Below are 12231 nucleotides of genomic sequence, written 5' to 3' on the forward strand. Positions count from 1 at the left end.
ACACCAAGAAAACTGCTAAGCAAAAGCTTAAATAAATCTGACAGATAACCTCAGCCTCTGTATATACTGCAGAATTTATACAGTAAGTAGCTATCCTCGGATAGAATAACTATATATTAATCCTATACTATAATAAAGGGCTCAAGTTATATATCAAGGATAAGCTAGTACAAATAGATAGACCTAAGACAATAGACATACTTATTAATTTCATAGTTTAAATTAACAATCGGTTTTACAACCGATAAATACAGAAATAAGAGGTAGAAGGATAGAGACAAGGCAACAGATACCTGCCTTACTAATGCTTCTAACCTCAACAATAACAGTAGTAACCTAGTCAGAATAGTGATCTGTATAGTCTAAGGCCTATAGAGCTTAATATAGCAAGACTCCTAGACAAAGAACAGAAACATCAGAAAGACAACAGACTCTGTTTTAACTATAGTAAGCCAGGCTATATATTAAGAGATTATTATAGTAAGAAAGATAACAAAAAGCTACAGCAGTTATATATAACTTAGGAACGAGGGGTATACAATACCACCAAAGTAGAAAAAATACAGTAACTCTATACAACTTAGGAAGAAATACAGGATAAGATAGGGAATACCCTAAGAATATTATTACAGAACAGACTAAGATATAAGATAGGTATCCTAAGAGAGACTATAATATAAGACAGAGAGTACTATAGGACAAAACCTAAAAATAATACAACAGAAAATATACTGACTCAGAAGAAAAAGCAGGTCAGAAAGAGTATAATCTAACAGCCTAGCCAGAACTAGATAATAAGCTAGCTAACAGTAAATAAATAAACTAAGTAGGCAGCAGAATAGCCACTACTGTACACCAATAAATAAAAAACAGAGCTAGAATCTAAAATACAGAAGCTTAAGATAATAAGAGAAGCCAGTTAGGCTATAGTCAACTTATAGCTTAAAGAGTATAATAGACAGAAACAGTATCTACAGATTAACCTAGATATAGTCAAAAGTTAAGGATAGACCCGGTATACCTAGAAACCTATTAACTCCCAGAAACTTATAGACCAACCCTAGAAGCAGGGTATATAGGACCTAGGAGCTATAAATAGACTCCTAGAAATACTAGAAATCCCAGAAACTCTACCCTAGCTCCTAGAAACGCCCTATAAGTTTCTAGAAATATCTTAAACGTCCCTAAGATATAAAGAACTTCTAGAAATAGTTAAGGAGCTTCTATAATATTGGATAACCTTACCTAAGAAAGAAATATAGAAAATCCCAGAGACCCTACTAGAGAGATACTAGATAAGCTACTAAGAGAAGCAGAAACTATAATAAGTCTATAAAACTAGTGGTATAGCCCTAGAAGACCCTTATAGGATCCTTTTTAATAAATTAGATAATAATGAAATAATACCGTATATTATCAGTACAGAAGGAATATACCTATGCTATAGAGAGAACTATATCTGTATCAGATATATATAATACCTAGATTATAACCTAAGAGCTATAATTAGATACTATAACTATAAGACTATATGTCTTACTAGGCTCAGGGAAGTAATGGTAGATCAGATGATCCAATAAGAAGCTGTTGGTTGGTAATAGATAGGATGATTGATGTATTGCATGGATGTGTATGTTATTAGGATTGCAGGAGATTGAGATGCTATTTATCCCTGAGGTTTAGCAGGCCTCAGGCCACCATTATTAGTAATTATAATGGTCACACGACAATAAGTCGTCGTAATGTATTAATCATGATTAGCATCGAATAGTAATTGATTATATAGGTTGCCATAGTTAGCACCATAGTCAATTATGTAGGTGGCAGAGTCAATTATATAGGTGGCAGATGGCCAGAGTTGCCACAGCATCCAGATAGTTTGCCACTATCGATCAGGTTCCATAAGGTTCCATAATATATAGGCTATTGCTATATATTCAGAATAACTATAACTATAGAACGTATATATAAGGTAAACTAGACTATAGGGGAATTAAACCTAAGCTACTACAGTAATTATAATACCCAGAGTAGAGATAATAACTTATAGCAACAGTATAGGGGAAATATATAAAGGCAGAAATACTGATCACCTTCTATAGAGAAAATAAGATTAGTATATAAGTTATAATTAACTTAGAAGCCATAGGAAACTTTATAGATTTAAGCTTTACTTTAACTAGCAGAGTACTGACTATTAGAAAGGCCTATACTACTCCTCTTATCAGACTTAATAGGGAGAAACTTAGCGAAGGGATTATATACTATACAGAATAGATTAATATAATTATCAGTAACTATCTTAAACCTATATACTTTGATATTATAGGATTAGGAGGATATAATATAGTACTTAGTATTCTATAGCTATATCAGTATAGCCTAAGAATTAATTAGTAAATAGATAAGATCTACTTTAACCACTATAAATATAAATAAACAGAAACTAGATAGACTAGAAGAGAACCACTAAGTATTAAAGAACCTAGCCCTAGGATAGCAGGTATCTATTATAACCTATATAAGGATAAACCTAAACAGAGTCAGCAGCCCAGAGGTAGGGTATCAGAAAGAATTATAGATATTAACGTTCTTATAACAATAGAATAAAGACTAGATATATCAGACAATAAACTTAAGGAATATATTATAATATATTATAAATTATAATAAGCTCTCTGTATAACAGAGAAAGAAATATAGATACCTAAGAAGTACTATAAGTACTAGGATATATTTAAGCTACCACCAGATAGTAAGCTCCTAGAGTATAGTCTGTTTAACTATAAGATTAGGCTTAAGTATAAGACTATTAAGGTCTTACTAGGCTTAGGGGAATATAGATAAAAGAGGAATAATTATAGATAGCTGATTACTGAGTAATCAATAAGATTAAGGATCTGATTGCTTGATATAGATAATTCTGATTGCTGTGTTGATTTTTGTATTATCTTCTGATTGTATTTTTTATTATATCTGGCTAAGAGGGTCTTATTTATATCTAATAGTATTTTTATAATAGGACCTTATTTATTTTACTACCTATACCTCTCTAATTTAGAGAGTAGGTTTAGGCGATTAGAACTATTTTAGTATAGGTTTAGGCGACCTTGGGGTTCTAGGATTATTTACCCAAAATAGGTAAATTTATCCTTGGTTATAGTATATTTATCTTTAGTTATACCTTAACTAGATCTTAACTAGATCTTAGCTAGATCTTAGCTAGATCTTAACTAGATCTTAGTTAGAGTATTATAGGATAATATTCATAAAAATACTACTATAATAAATCCTACCAGAAGAGACCAGACTTTGAAAAGAAAAACAAAGTATACCTCCTATATCAGAATATTAAAACTAAGTAACTAAGCTTAAAGCTTAACTACCTAAAACTAGGACTTTTTAAAATTAAAGAAAAAACAGGACTGGTTAATTATTGCTTAAAGCTACCAGACAGTATATAATATATCTATATAATATTTTATATCTTATTACTTAAAACCATACTAGAAAACACTAAACTTACTATAAATATAGAAATAGAGAAAGAGACTAAAAATAAGTATAAAGTAGAGGAAATTCTAGATATAAAATATATCAGCAGAAAACCTTACTACTTAGTAAAATAGAAGAGATACAATACCTTAGAGAATATATAGAAACCTACTAAGAACCTAACAGACTACTGCTAGCTAGTTTAACTATTCTACTAGGGGACTAGCTAAAGACACTATCTAGGGAAGAGATATCTAGGATAGCCCAGAAAGTATCTAGTATCTAGTCTATTAACGCTACTAACCTTATCAGACTTAAGTCTAATATAGCAGCTAACTAACAAATCTCTTATTGCTTAGCTAAACGGTTAAATTCAGACAGTTCAGTAAGAGAAGGAGGATTATCCTTATTGAGATAATCTAATACTACTAAGTTATAATCTAATATCTGACTACTATAATCTTTAAAGAATTATTAATACTTTTATAAGTAAAGTATCTTTACTATCGCTTTGTTTATTTTTTAGGAATATTAAAGAAATTATTTTTAGGCCTCTATAAGGTCTACCAATACCTTTTACTCCTCCCGCTATAGGTTATCCTACTCCTTATCAGTATAGAAGCTTTATTTATATATCTAACCTTGACAGATATAGATAGAATACTTCTTACTGTTTATATAAGGGCTTATAATATAATACTTACTATAAATAAGGCAATAATTATAAGGGGATAATATAGGGCAACCAGACTATTTAATTCTAAGAATAAGATGATTATTATTAGCATACTTATTATATTTCGGTTTTTAAACAGTAGGTTTAGGTATAATAGACTATAACGAGAAAATTAAAAATCAAAGAGACTAATACTTACCTAAAGAGGGTAAACAGTTATAAAGGATTCTTAAGGATAAGAACTAAGGAGAGAGAGAGATAATATTACAGACCCTATAATATAAGGGACTATAACCTACAGATAGGCCACTAAGAGCCAACTGTTCCTAGAAGGGAAATACAGAAATAGATTATATAACCAACGGCTAGAATCAGCCTCTGATTTGCTATCTCAAACTATACTACACTAACCTATATAACGGCTAGCGTAATATAAGGATAGGTATTCTTTCTACTGTCACCAACCTTATACCAGAAGTATAAATACCCAGTAAGACTATATAACTATAGGGTATACCAGTAGGTATACTAACGGGTAGATAGAAGGATTAAGTCTGGTATACTACCAGATATACCCTTCGATATACTATACTATAGAGGATTAAGTATATAGGGACGCTTATCTATATATATATATTTAGTTCTTTACGATTAATCAATCTAAGTTACTGTAATATACCTTTCAGATTACTCTTCTAGTTTCACACAAGTAACAAACCTACACAAGTACAGGAAGCTCATCAGACTGACCTACTTAGCGCCCTATTTGGTACGCCCTTCGAAGTTACTCAATAGGACCCGAGCCCGTATAAGGCTTTGCCTAGCAAACAGTACGGTTGTGAGTCAATACTTAAGGAATCTCTAGTAGTACTGGAACGAGGCCGATTTCAGCCGCCGTTCAGCATTTCGCAGTTCTACTATATAAGAGCAAGGTACGTTTTACCAACTGTCAACCACTAACCGCGCGACCAACTAGAAAGTGCGTAACACTAAAAGAACTAGGGTTAATCTGCGCGATTCAAGTAAAAGATTCGCTATTTCTTGAACAGTAGAAGGCCGAGGGGCTGATCCGCGAGAATCTATAGATAGTATCTATTTTATGAGTGATTGCTCTTCAATTTCCGTTAAGCTATGTGAGTTAGGGCGAGAAATCGCGCGGTTTTGTACGCCCCGGAGGCGCGTGGTAAGGGTCGATCTTGGTACTGCGAAGATGCGTGCTGCTTCCCGAATAGAACTAATTTCTTGGTTCTTAATAGCCTGGATACCTAATAAGATCCTACCCTCTTGCTTAATCGAATTTCTAGGGGTTTGGGATCGTTTGGGTGGCATGGTAGGTGGTTGAATTAATTAAGTGCTAATTCATGGACGCGTTTTGGGTGGGGTGGCCAGCTCGGTGGTGGATTACGTTAACTAGTTAGTTAACTAGTAACGAGGGGAACGCTATGCGTGCCATCAATGTGCACGGGTCGATCCAGCATGGAGAATGCCGAGACTACTACCAAGAAGCAGTAGCTAGGGGTCAAATCAGAGAGGTGTAGGAGTCTGTATTCCAATCTAGTCACTGCAAGCGCTATACAGTAAGGACAGGGCTCATAATACCGTAACGGCATACCAGGATAACGTAATGATACGTAAGGACGTGGTCCCCCACTACACTAGTTAGTTAAACTTAGTTAACTATATCCAAGCACAGGTGTGGACGCCAATGGGGAACTAGGATTAGTCATATTTTTCTGGGTCCCCGTCAGCTGGGGCCCAGTCGCTAACTCCACACTTTCTCGTACCTTTGGACTATCCCCCGCCTTTTGCTTTCGCACGGACCAAGAAATCGAAGCTGGTCCGCGTATCCAGTTTGATTCACTCCTAAGTGAATACAAGAAGGATATACTATTTATAGGCAACGACCGGACTGATCTGTGCTCGTAAGATATAACCCACCTTTATACGCAGAATTGCGCCATTAGCACTCTCCAATGCCGCCCTTTCGGGAATCTGTGTCAAAAAATGTGCGAGGGCCGAGCTCGAGATCGAAGCTAGGTAGGCATGGAAACATGAGATTCCATTGTTTCTTCAAACGAGAACACTGACGTTTGATATCAAGCCTGTGATCACTGTCGCAAGAGCCACGTCAAGTGCGATCAATCGCGGCCTTGTTCTTTATGCAAGCGACGAGGGATTGAGTGTACCCTTTGTCAAGAGGTAACCTTCACTCCTCTCGAGTTCAAAGCACACGCAGGCTGCTTGTTAGAGGAATTTGTCTCCTCAAGGACAGTAGATGGCCCAGGTTAGCAATACCTACCGACGATTGCTCTCGCCGTGAGTAACAATTACTGGTCTAACGCCTTTCGAGTACAGTGATTTTCATGGATGAAACGCAAGAGGTTTCCGACCTATATCAAGTCATAGAAGCGAGTGACGATGCCTGGAGCGTCCCAATAGATCAGCACCCGTCGCCACAACCTGCACTATCCGGCCACGCTTCCCCTATCACGGATCCCCTTGACGCCTTTTTCCTCTGTCGATACGTCGACTTCATCGGTCCGCGCTTCGACATGTTCGACGATGCACCGCGATATTTCTCGACAGTCGTGCCGCAGCTCGCTCTAAAAGACGAACTTGTCTTGCTAGCCTGTGCCGCAGTTGCAGCCCGCCAGTACTCCCTCGCCAATGAACAGAATCAACACGATCACGAGCAGGCTTTGAAATACTACAACGCGGCTATAAATCTACTGTCCAAGCGGCTACAAAACAGTGGGCCAGATCCTGCGGTATTTGCGAGCTGTCTGCTTGTAGCTCACTGTGAGATGGTGGAAAGCAGGGCCACGGATTGGGGCCTGCACCTCAAGGGGACAGGAGATCTTCTCAAGATTCATGGTTGGCATGGGGCGAGCAGTGGTTTAGCACAGGCTGTACGTCCTTTCCTTCACGCTGTGATCATTGTTGGCTAATTTCAATTTTCATATACAGTCGTTCTGGATTTACTGCAGGATGATCATCCTTGCCTCCCTATGCTCCGGCAAGCCAGTAGCATTAGGACCTAAAGAATGGATCCCTGAAGGTGTTTTCCCTGATCCAGCAACATGGAAACTCGAATCGTGGCAAAAAAAAGTCGTTTTCCTTCTCGGGACGGTTCATGATTTTTGGAGTCGCACCCCCCTGTGACATCGACGAGCACGCTATGCAATTTCACGCTACCCGATGGAAGGAGCTTGAAGCTGAATTGGTGCGCCACCAGGGCCAAGCGCCAACTGTGTGCTCACCAATCTGTATTCTACCTCCGAATGGCGAGGAAAACCCCTTCCGATCTGTGCATTACTTGAACGGTCCCATGTCCGCTGCATGGCAAATGCTGCATACTGCGTTTCTCATTCTTACCATCTGCACGCCTTGCTCACCGGCGAGTCGCCTCTCAGTGCTCTCAAGCCCCGACGTGACTTGCCAAGCACAGATCTACGCACGCCAGATTGTCGCCAACTCGCTGGCGAATCGATGCTCTATCGCATGGGCGAATGCCGTCCAACTCCTTACAATTGCGGGTCAGTGTCTTGTGGTAGAGCTTGAGCGGCAAGCATGCGTCCGCATTCTACAAGAGATTCAGCAAAAAACGGGCTGGAACACGCGGGCAAGCGTCGATAGACTTGGCGTAGTGTGGGAGAATAGTTGGAGGTATGAGTCCTGTGGGAGGTACTCGGCAGTCAGAAAAGTTGATGTTGGGAAGCTGTTGTATTATACTTGGCTTGGTGAGAAGAGAAGTCCAAAATAGATGAGTCTGGCTCGTATATGGCGATTGACATGTAATCTATCTTCAGGAGACCATACTCCAAAAGCTGATCATGATGGAGAAGATAACGCTGCACGGAGTCCGACTGCCATATACTTTCTTGGATCAATCTGAACGTACGTTCACAAGCGGCCTGGCTAGCTGATCGAAGGTACTGGTCTCGAAGACTATTTACATGGTGGCTGACGAAAGATTGGTCAGCATGATTGTTTACCATCGAGTCGTAGATACCACTGAGGTCGACTGTAGGAATCAATCCTAGAAGGATGGTGTCACAGAGTTCATGTGACTGTCGAAGAAAGTACGCTGGTAACGCACAGAATGCACTCATTGTAACAGAAATGTCCTCCAATGACACCGTATTGCAATCAGAGCTCTAATGATAAAAGAAAGACGGGGGATCAAGTAAAGCTTAGCGTTTTCCAAACGCCCGCAGGGATTAAAATTCACCCAAAGCCGTCAAGGAACCAGGAAGCATATATTGCTGCCTTACCTCCTATATTCAGGTAAGATGGTTCGTGTGGGGTCGACTGGGCTAGTTCAGGTAGGAATACCCCCAGTAGGGTAGAGCATACTCAAGGAAAAGCAGCCGCTGTATATAAATCAGGGCAGAGAGATGCAGTGTAAACAGCCTTGCCGGAAGAAAATAAGCCCTGTTGGAGCTAATGCCTAGAACCCCGCTAAAATAGACCAGTATACTAGACTGCGGATTTCCGTCTGTGAATTCTTACGAGATCAATAGAACACATAACTTGAAAAGCAACTCAATCAGATAACTTGGAAGAGGCTGAAGCGATATAGAGTTTGAAGTATTTGGCAAGAATATAATTAACGAATTATTTCCTTCATCTTTATCACTGTCGGAAAAACTAAGTTCGTCTTGACTCTCTTCACCGTATACTTCTCGAGTTATATTGGGATCAGTTATACTGGCTGTGTCTTTTAGACCTGGGCTTACTTCAGCGGAAGGCCACCAGGAAGATGAATCTCTAGCCACTGCCTGAAGTAAGTTGATCCAGATTTGTCCTAGGACCTAAAGGTGCTGAAGTGGGAACGTAAGCCTCAAAAGCTCCTGATAAGCTAGGGGCCTAAGGCAAAATGCTCGTAGAACGAATGTGACAAACTGTTTCCATATACGCCGGTATTAATTCCGGATTTGTTGGGTTCTGAGGAAAGAAAAAGGACGTGGTGAGGTCTCTGCGGCTATATAACATTTTAGTCAAGCTAGAATTGCTTGTTCAGTATGCTGTATGGTATCCTTACAACAGCCTAGCACTATATCAACGGCCGCGACCAAGCGGTATACATGATCTTCGTCTATATCCGGACTTATAAGCTCCTGGTCTCGGTAAAAACCTAAGTGGAAGCCATACCTGGCGCTGGAACAGCGGGAAGAAGCATCATTCGCTTAAGGATGTCCTGTGCGATCCCTTGGTATGTACTTATCCACCTTGTCCGTTCCAGCTACGGCCGAGTTCCTTAATAAGTATCTATACCCGTGCAGATAAGAGCGTTTCTCTGTTGATCAATGGTTTGAAATCGCCACTCCCGCTGTCAAAGATTATATAGAAAGGCCATATTTGCGGTTGATGGTGAGCTGGATAGATAGCCTCTACCAATATCTTCTGGGCTGTCACTACAGTCAGAGAGCACTACCCAGTATGACTGAGTTGCTGTTGACTGAGTTCAGGTTTGTAAACAGACCGGCGCGTATAGTAGTTCGATCTTTGGTCGTGGAGAAGGTCGGTTGAGGATATATATCTTCGTTATATGCCGTCCTATCAACTCATGGCTTGTGCTAAGGAAGGGAAATTGATAGCATTAGAATCCCGGAAATACCCTCAGGGCAGAATAGCATGGGGATCCATTCGGTCGAGGCTTTGCTAAGCTACCGCTTTTGAATTGGTGTTGAAGGTAATGATTGAGCTTTTGCTGCTCTCTTAGAGGAATACCATGTTTCTTTCGAAAATTAATACTTCCCTGAGAGCCTTCCGTAGATATAGCGTATTGGCAAATTGTGCATATAGCAATATTTTCACCCCAATCCAAATATAAGGGAAGGCAAGGCCATTCGGGGAAAGACGCTAGATATGTAGATGAGTCATCTACATATCCAATTCACGTCATCCGAGTTCCGTACAACTGTATCTTTATATTTATCTTATTAATCAGTACCCTATTTTCCTGCAGGAAAGCCACCTGCTGATAAAGAAGCTATAATATCTTCTGAGGCTGAACCTGCTACTCCTAAGGCTAAACCTACTACTACTAATATCTGTTCTGTCACGGGATTCGAAGTATACGATACCCCGGACTCTCGAGGCCGATTCGTGGACGAATCCCCTTTGAGTCACCTGCATATCGATATCCACCCGAACCCTAATGTATTTAAGATCCCACAAGCATTCAGGATTCTTGATCTTCTCAAGAATCAGTCTCTGTATCGACTGCCCAATCTGATCTCTACCGTCCGATATCCTTGCCTAGTCACAGGTCTCTAGCCTGACAACTTAGTAACCATTACATGTTCCTAATATACCAGATACTTCTGCCTTTAATAAAGCCAATGCTTCAGAGTTTCTGAGAAAGCTAGAGGATATATATAAGTAGAGCAGTATCGTTTATTATACAGTTATTATAGACCTACGTCTTTAATACTGCTTAATAACCATATACAGATAGGTAGAGAGTTATAATACTTAGAGAAATCGTAATTAGCTAATATTCAAGAAAGAGTTTCTAGATAATTATTATAACTAGGATAATAAACAGCTGCAGTATAACCAGGGATACCTTAATAAGCTTGCTAATAGTAATTAGTAAATAAATAATAAGATCAGACAGTATCTGGGCAAGTTCTATAAGGTTTCTACTGAGGCTTTTATACATGGCCAGCTGAGTAATAAAGAACGTATAGACCTACTGCTTAAAGGTCTTCCTGAGAAGTTGTAATTAAAGATCCTGAAGGATTATAATTTGAAAGTATGTTTGTACAGTGATAAAAATATACAAGCAGGTATAAACTTATCTATATATTGAAATAAAGGTTTATCGGAAGATAGAAAGGAAAGGAACAGATATAGTATCTAAGCAGTAGTCAGTATTATAACAGATAAAACTACTGCTACTACTATTATTACTGTAACTGCTATAATTTGATATTGAACAACCTCAAACGCGATACAGTATTTTACGCTTTGTAAGCAAGATGTGCCAGCTACCCTAAATTGTGCTATCCGATATACTATTCCTGATTACCCTCCTAATGGTTTTATTGTTTGACTATTTTGTTGCTTTGCTTTTCGGTCTCTTTATTGACCAAGGATGGTTGATTTCTTAGGGAGGGTGATATGTAGTGGGGGATTCGCTCTGGTGATGTCAGGTGACGTCGTAGGCCTTAGGCCTTAGCTTCATGGAGTATATGAGCCCTCCACGATAATTAACTTACACATACCATCCACCTTTCGGGTCACCAATGTTATTTTCGTTATTCGGATGCACGCTGTGGTATATCGGATATCCATGAAGACTCGAATGTCTTATTAGTCGCATCTCAGTAGGGCACCGCTTTGTCTACTACTCTCCTGCACTCTGCGAGTGTGGTGGTTTTGTCCTCTTGTGTCGCGACAAAGTCACTGTTCCTAGTCGGATATATTGCCTATTACTTGGCAATTATTAATCAGCCTGCTTACCAAAGCAGTAACTTTTGTTAAATAGCTTTTTGCCCCTATCAGGGAATAGACCAGACTTTCATGCAAGCTGCAATACCATTACGAAATGACAACTAGCGGCCTATCGTGGTCGTGAAATCTTGCAATCGACCCGTCTGCCACAGCAGACTGCCAGCGAGCATTCCCATCTTTCAATATATAAAAGAAATAGTCCACCGAAGCGACAGGTAGAGAGAGATCAAGGCATATCCGTGGGTGAGGCTCATGAACTAGGTATTGGTGTTTTATATGCAACAGAAGGTGGTGCGATGGTACCCGGGTCGCCTGTTCCTAAGCCTACGGAGACCGATGACCACCCCACCAGACGTCGATATGCATGTATTAAGTGTAGGATTCCAGGCCATAGGGCCAATTTTGTACATAGATAGATTGAATTGAATATAGAGTTATGGTGGTGGTCTGAAAGCTCTAAAAAATAGTAATAGTCTTGTGGGGTGACGGAACGCTTGTGGTGGCGGAACGCTTGTGAAATACGTTATATTCGACTGTCATGAAATACTTTCTAATGGACTCAGACGCAGTATGTATTTGGAATGAAGCCATGCTAA

At 39.4% G+C, this 12231-nt stretch overlaps 1 protein-coding gene across 1 annotated transcript; it reads left to right on the top strand.

Annotated features, from left to right (window-relative positions):
- Positions 1-6534: 6534 nt before the first annotated feature.
- Positions 6535-7807, top strand: N7481_000004 (uncharacterized protein; the record flags this gene model as incomplete). The annotated part of the gene is made up of 4 exons (XM_057259223.1): positions 6535-7080; positions 7139-7300; positions 7377-7707; positions 7770-7807. 4 exons carry the CDS (start codon positions 6535-6537, stop codon positions 7805-7807), a joined length of 1077 nt encoding a protein of 358 aa, XP_057127055.1.
- Positions 7808-12231: the final 4424 nt, after the last annotated feature.

Source organism: Penicillium waksmanii, assembly GCF_028829765.1.
Source record: "Penicillium waksmanii strain IBT 27052 chromosome Unknown utg000001l:1.0-4852451.0:1.0-4856178.0, whole genome shotgun sequence".
Lineage (NCBI taxonomy): Eukaryota > Fungi > Ascomycota > Eurotiomycetes > Eurotiales > Aspergillaceae > Penicillium > Penicillium waksmanii.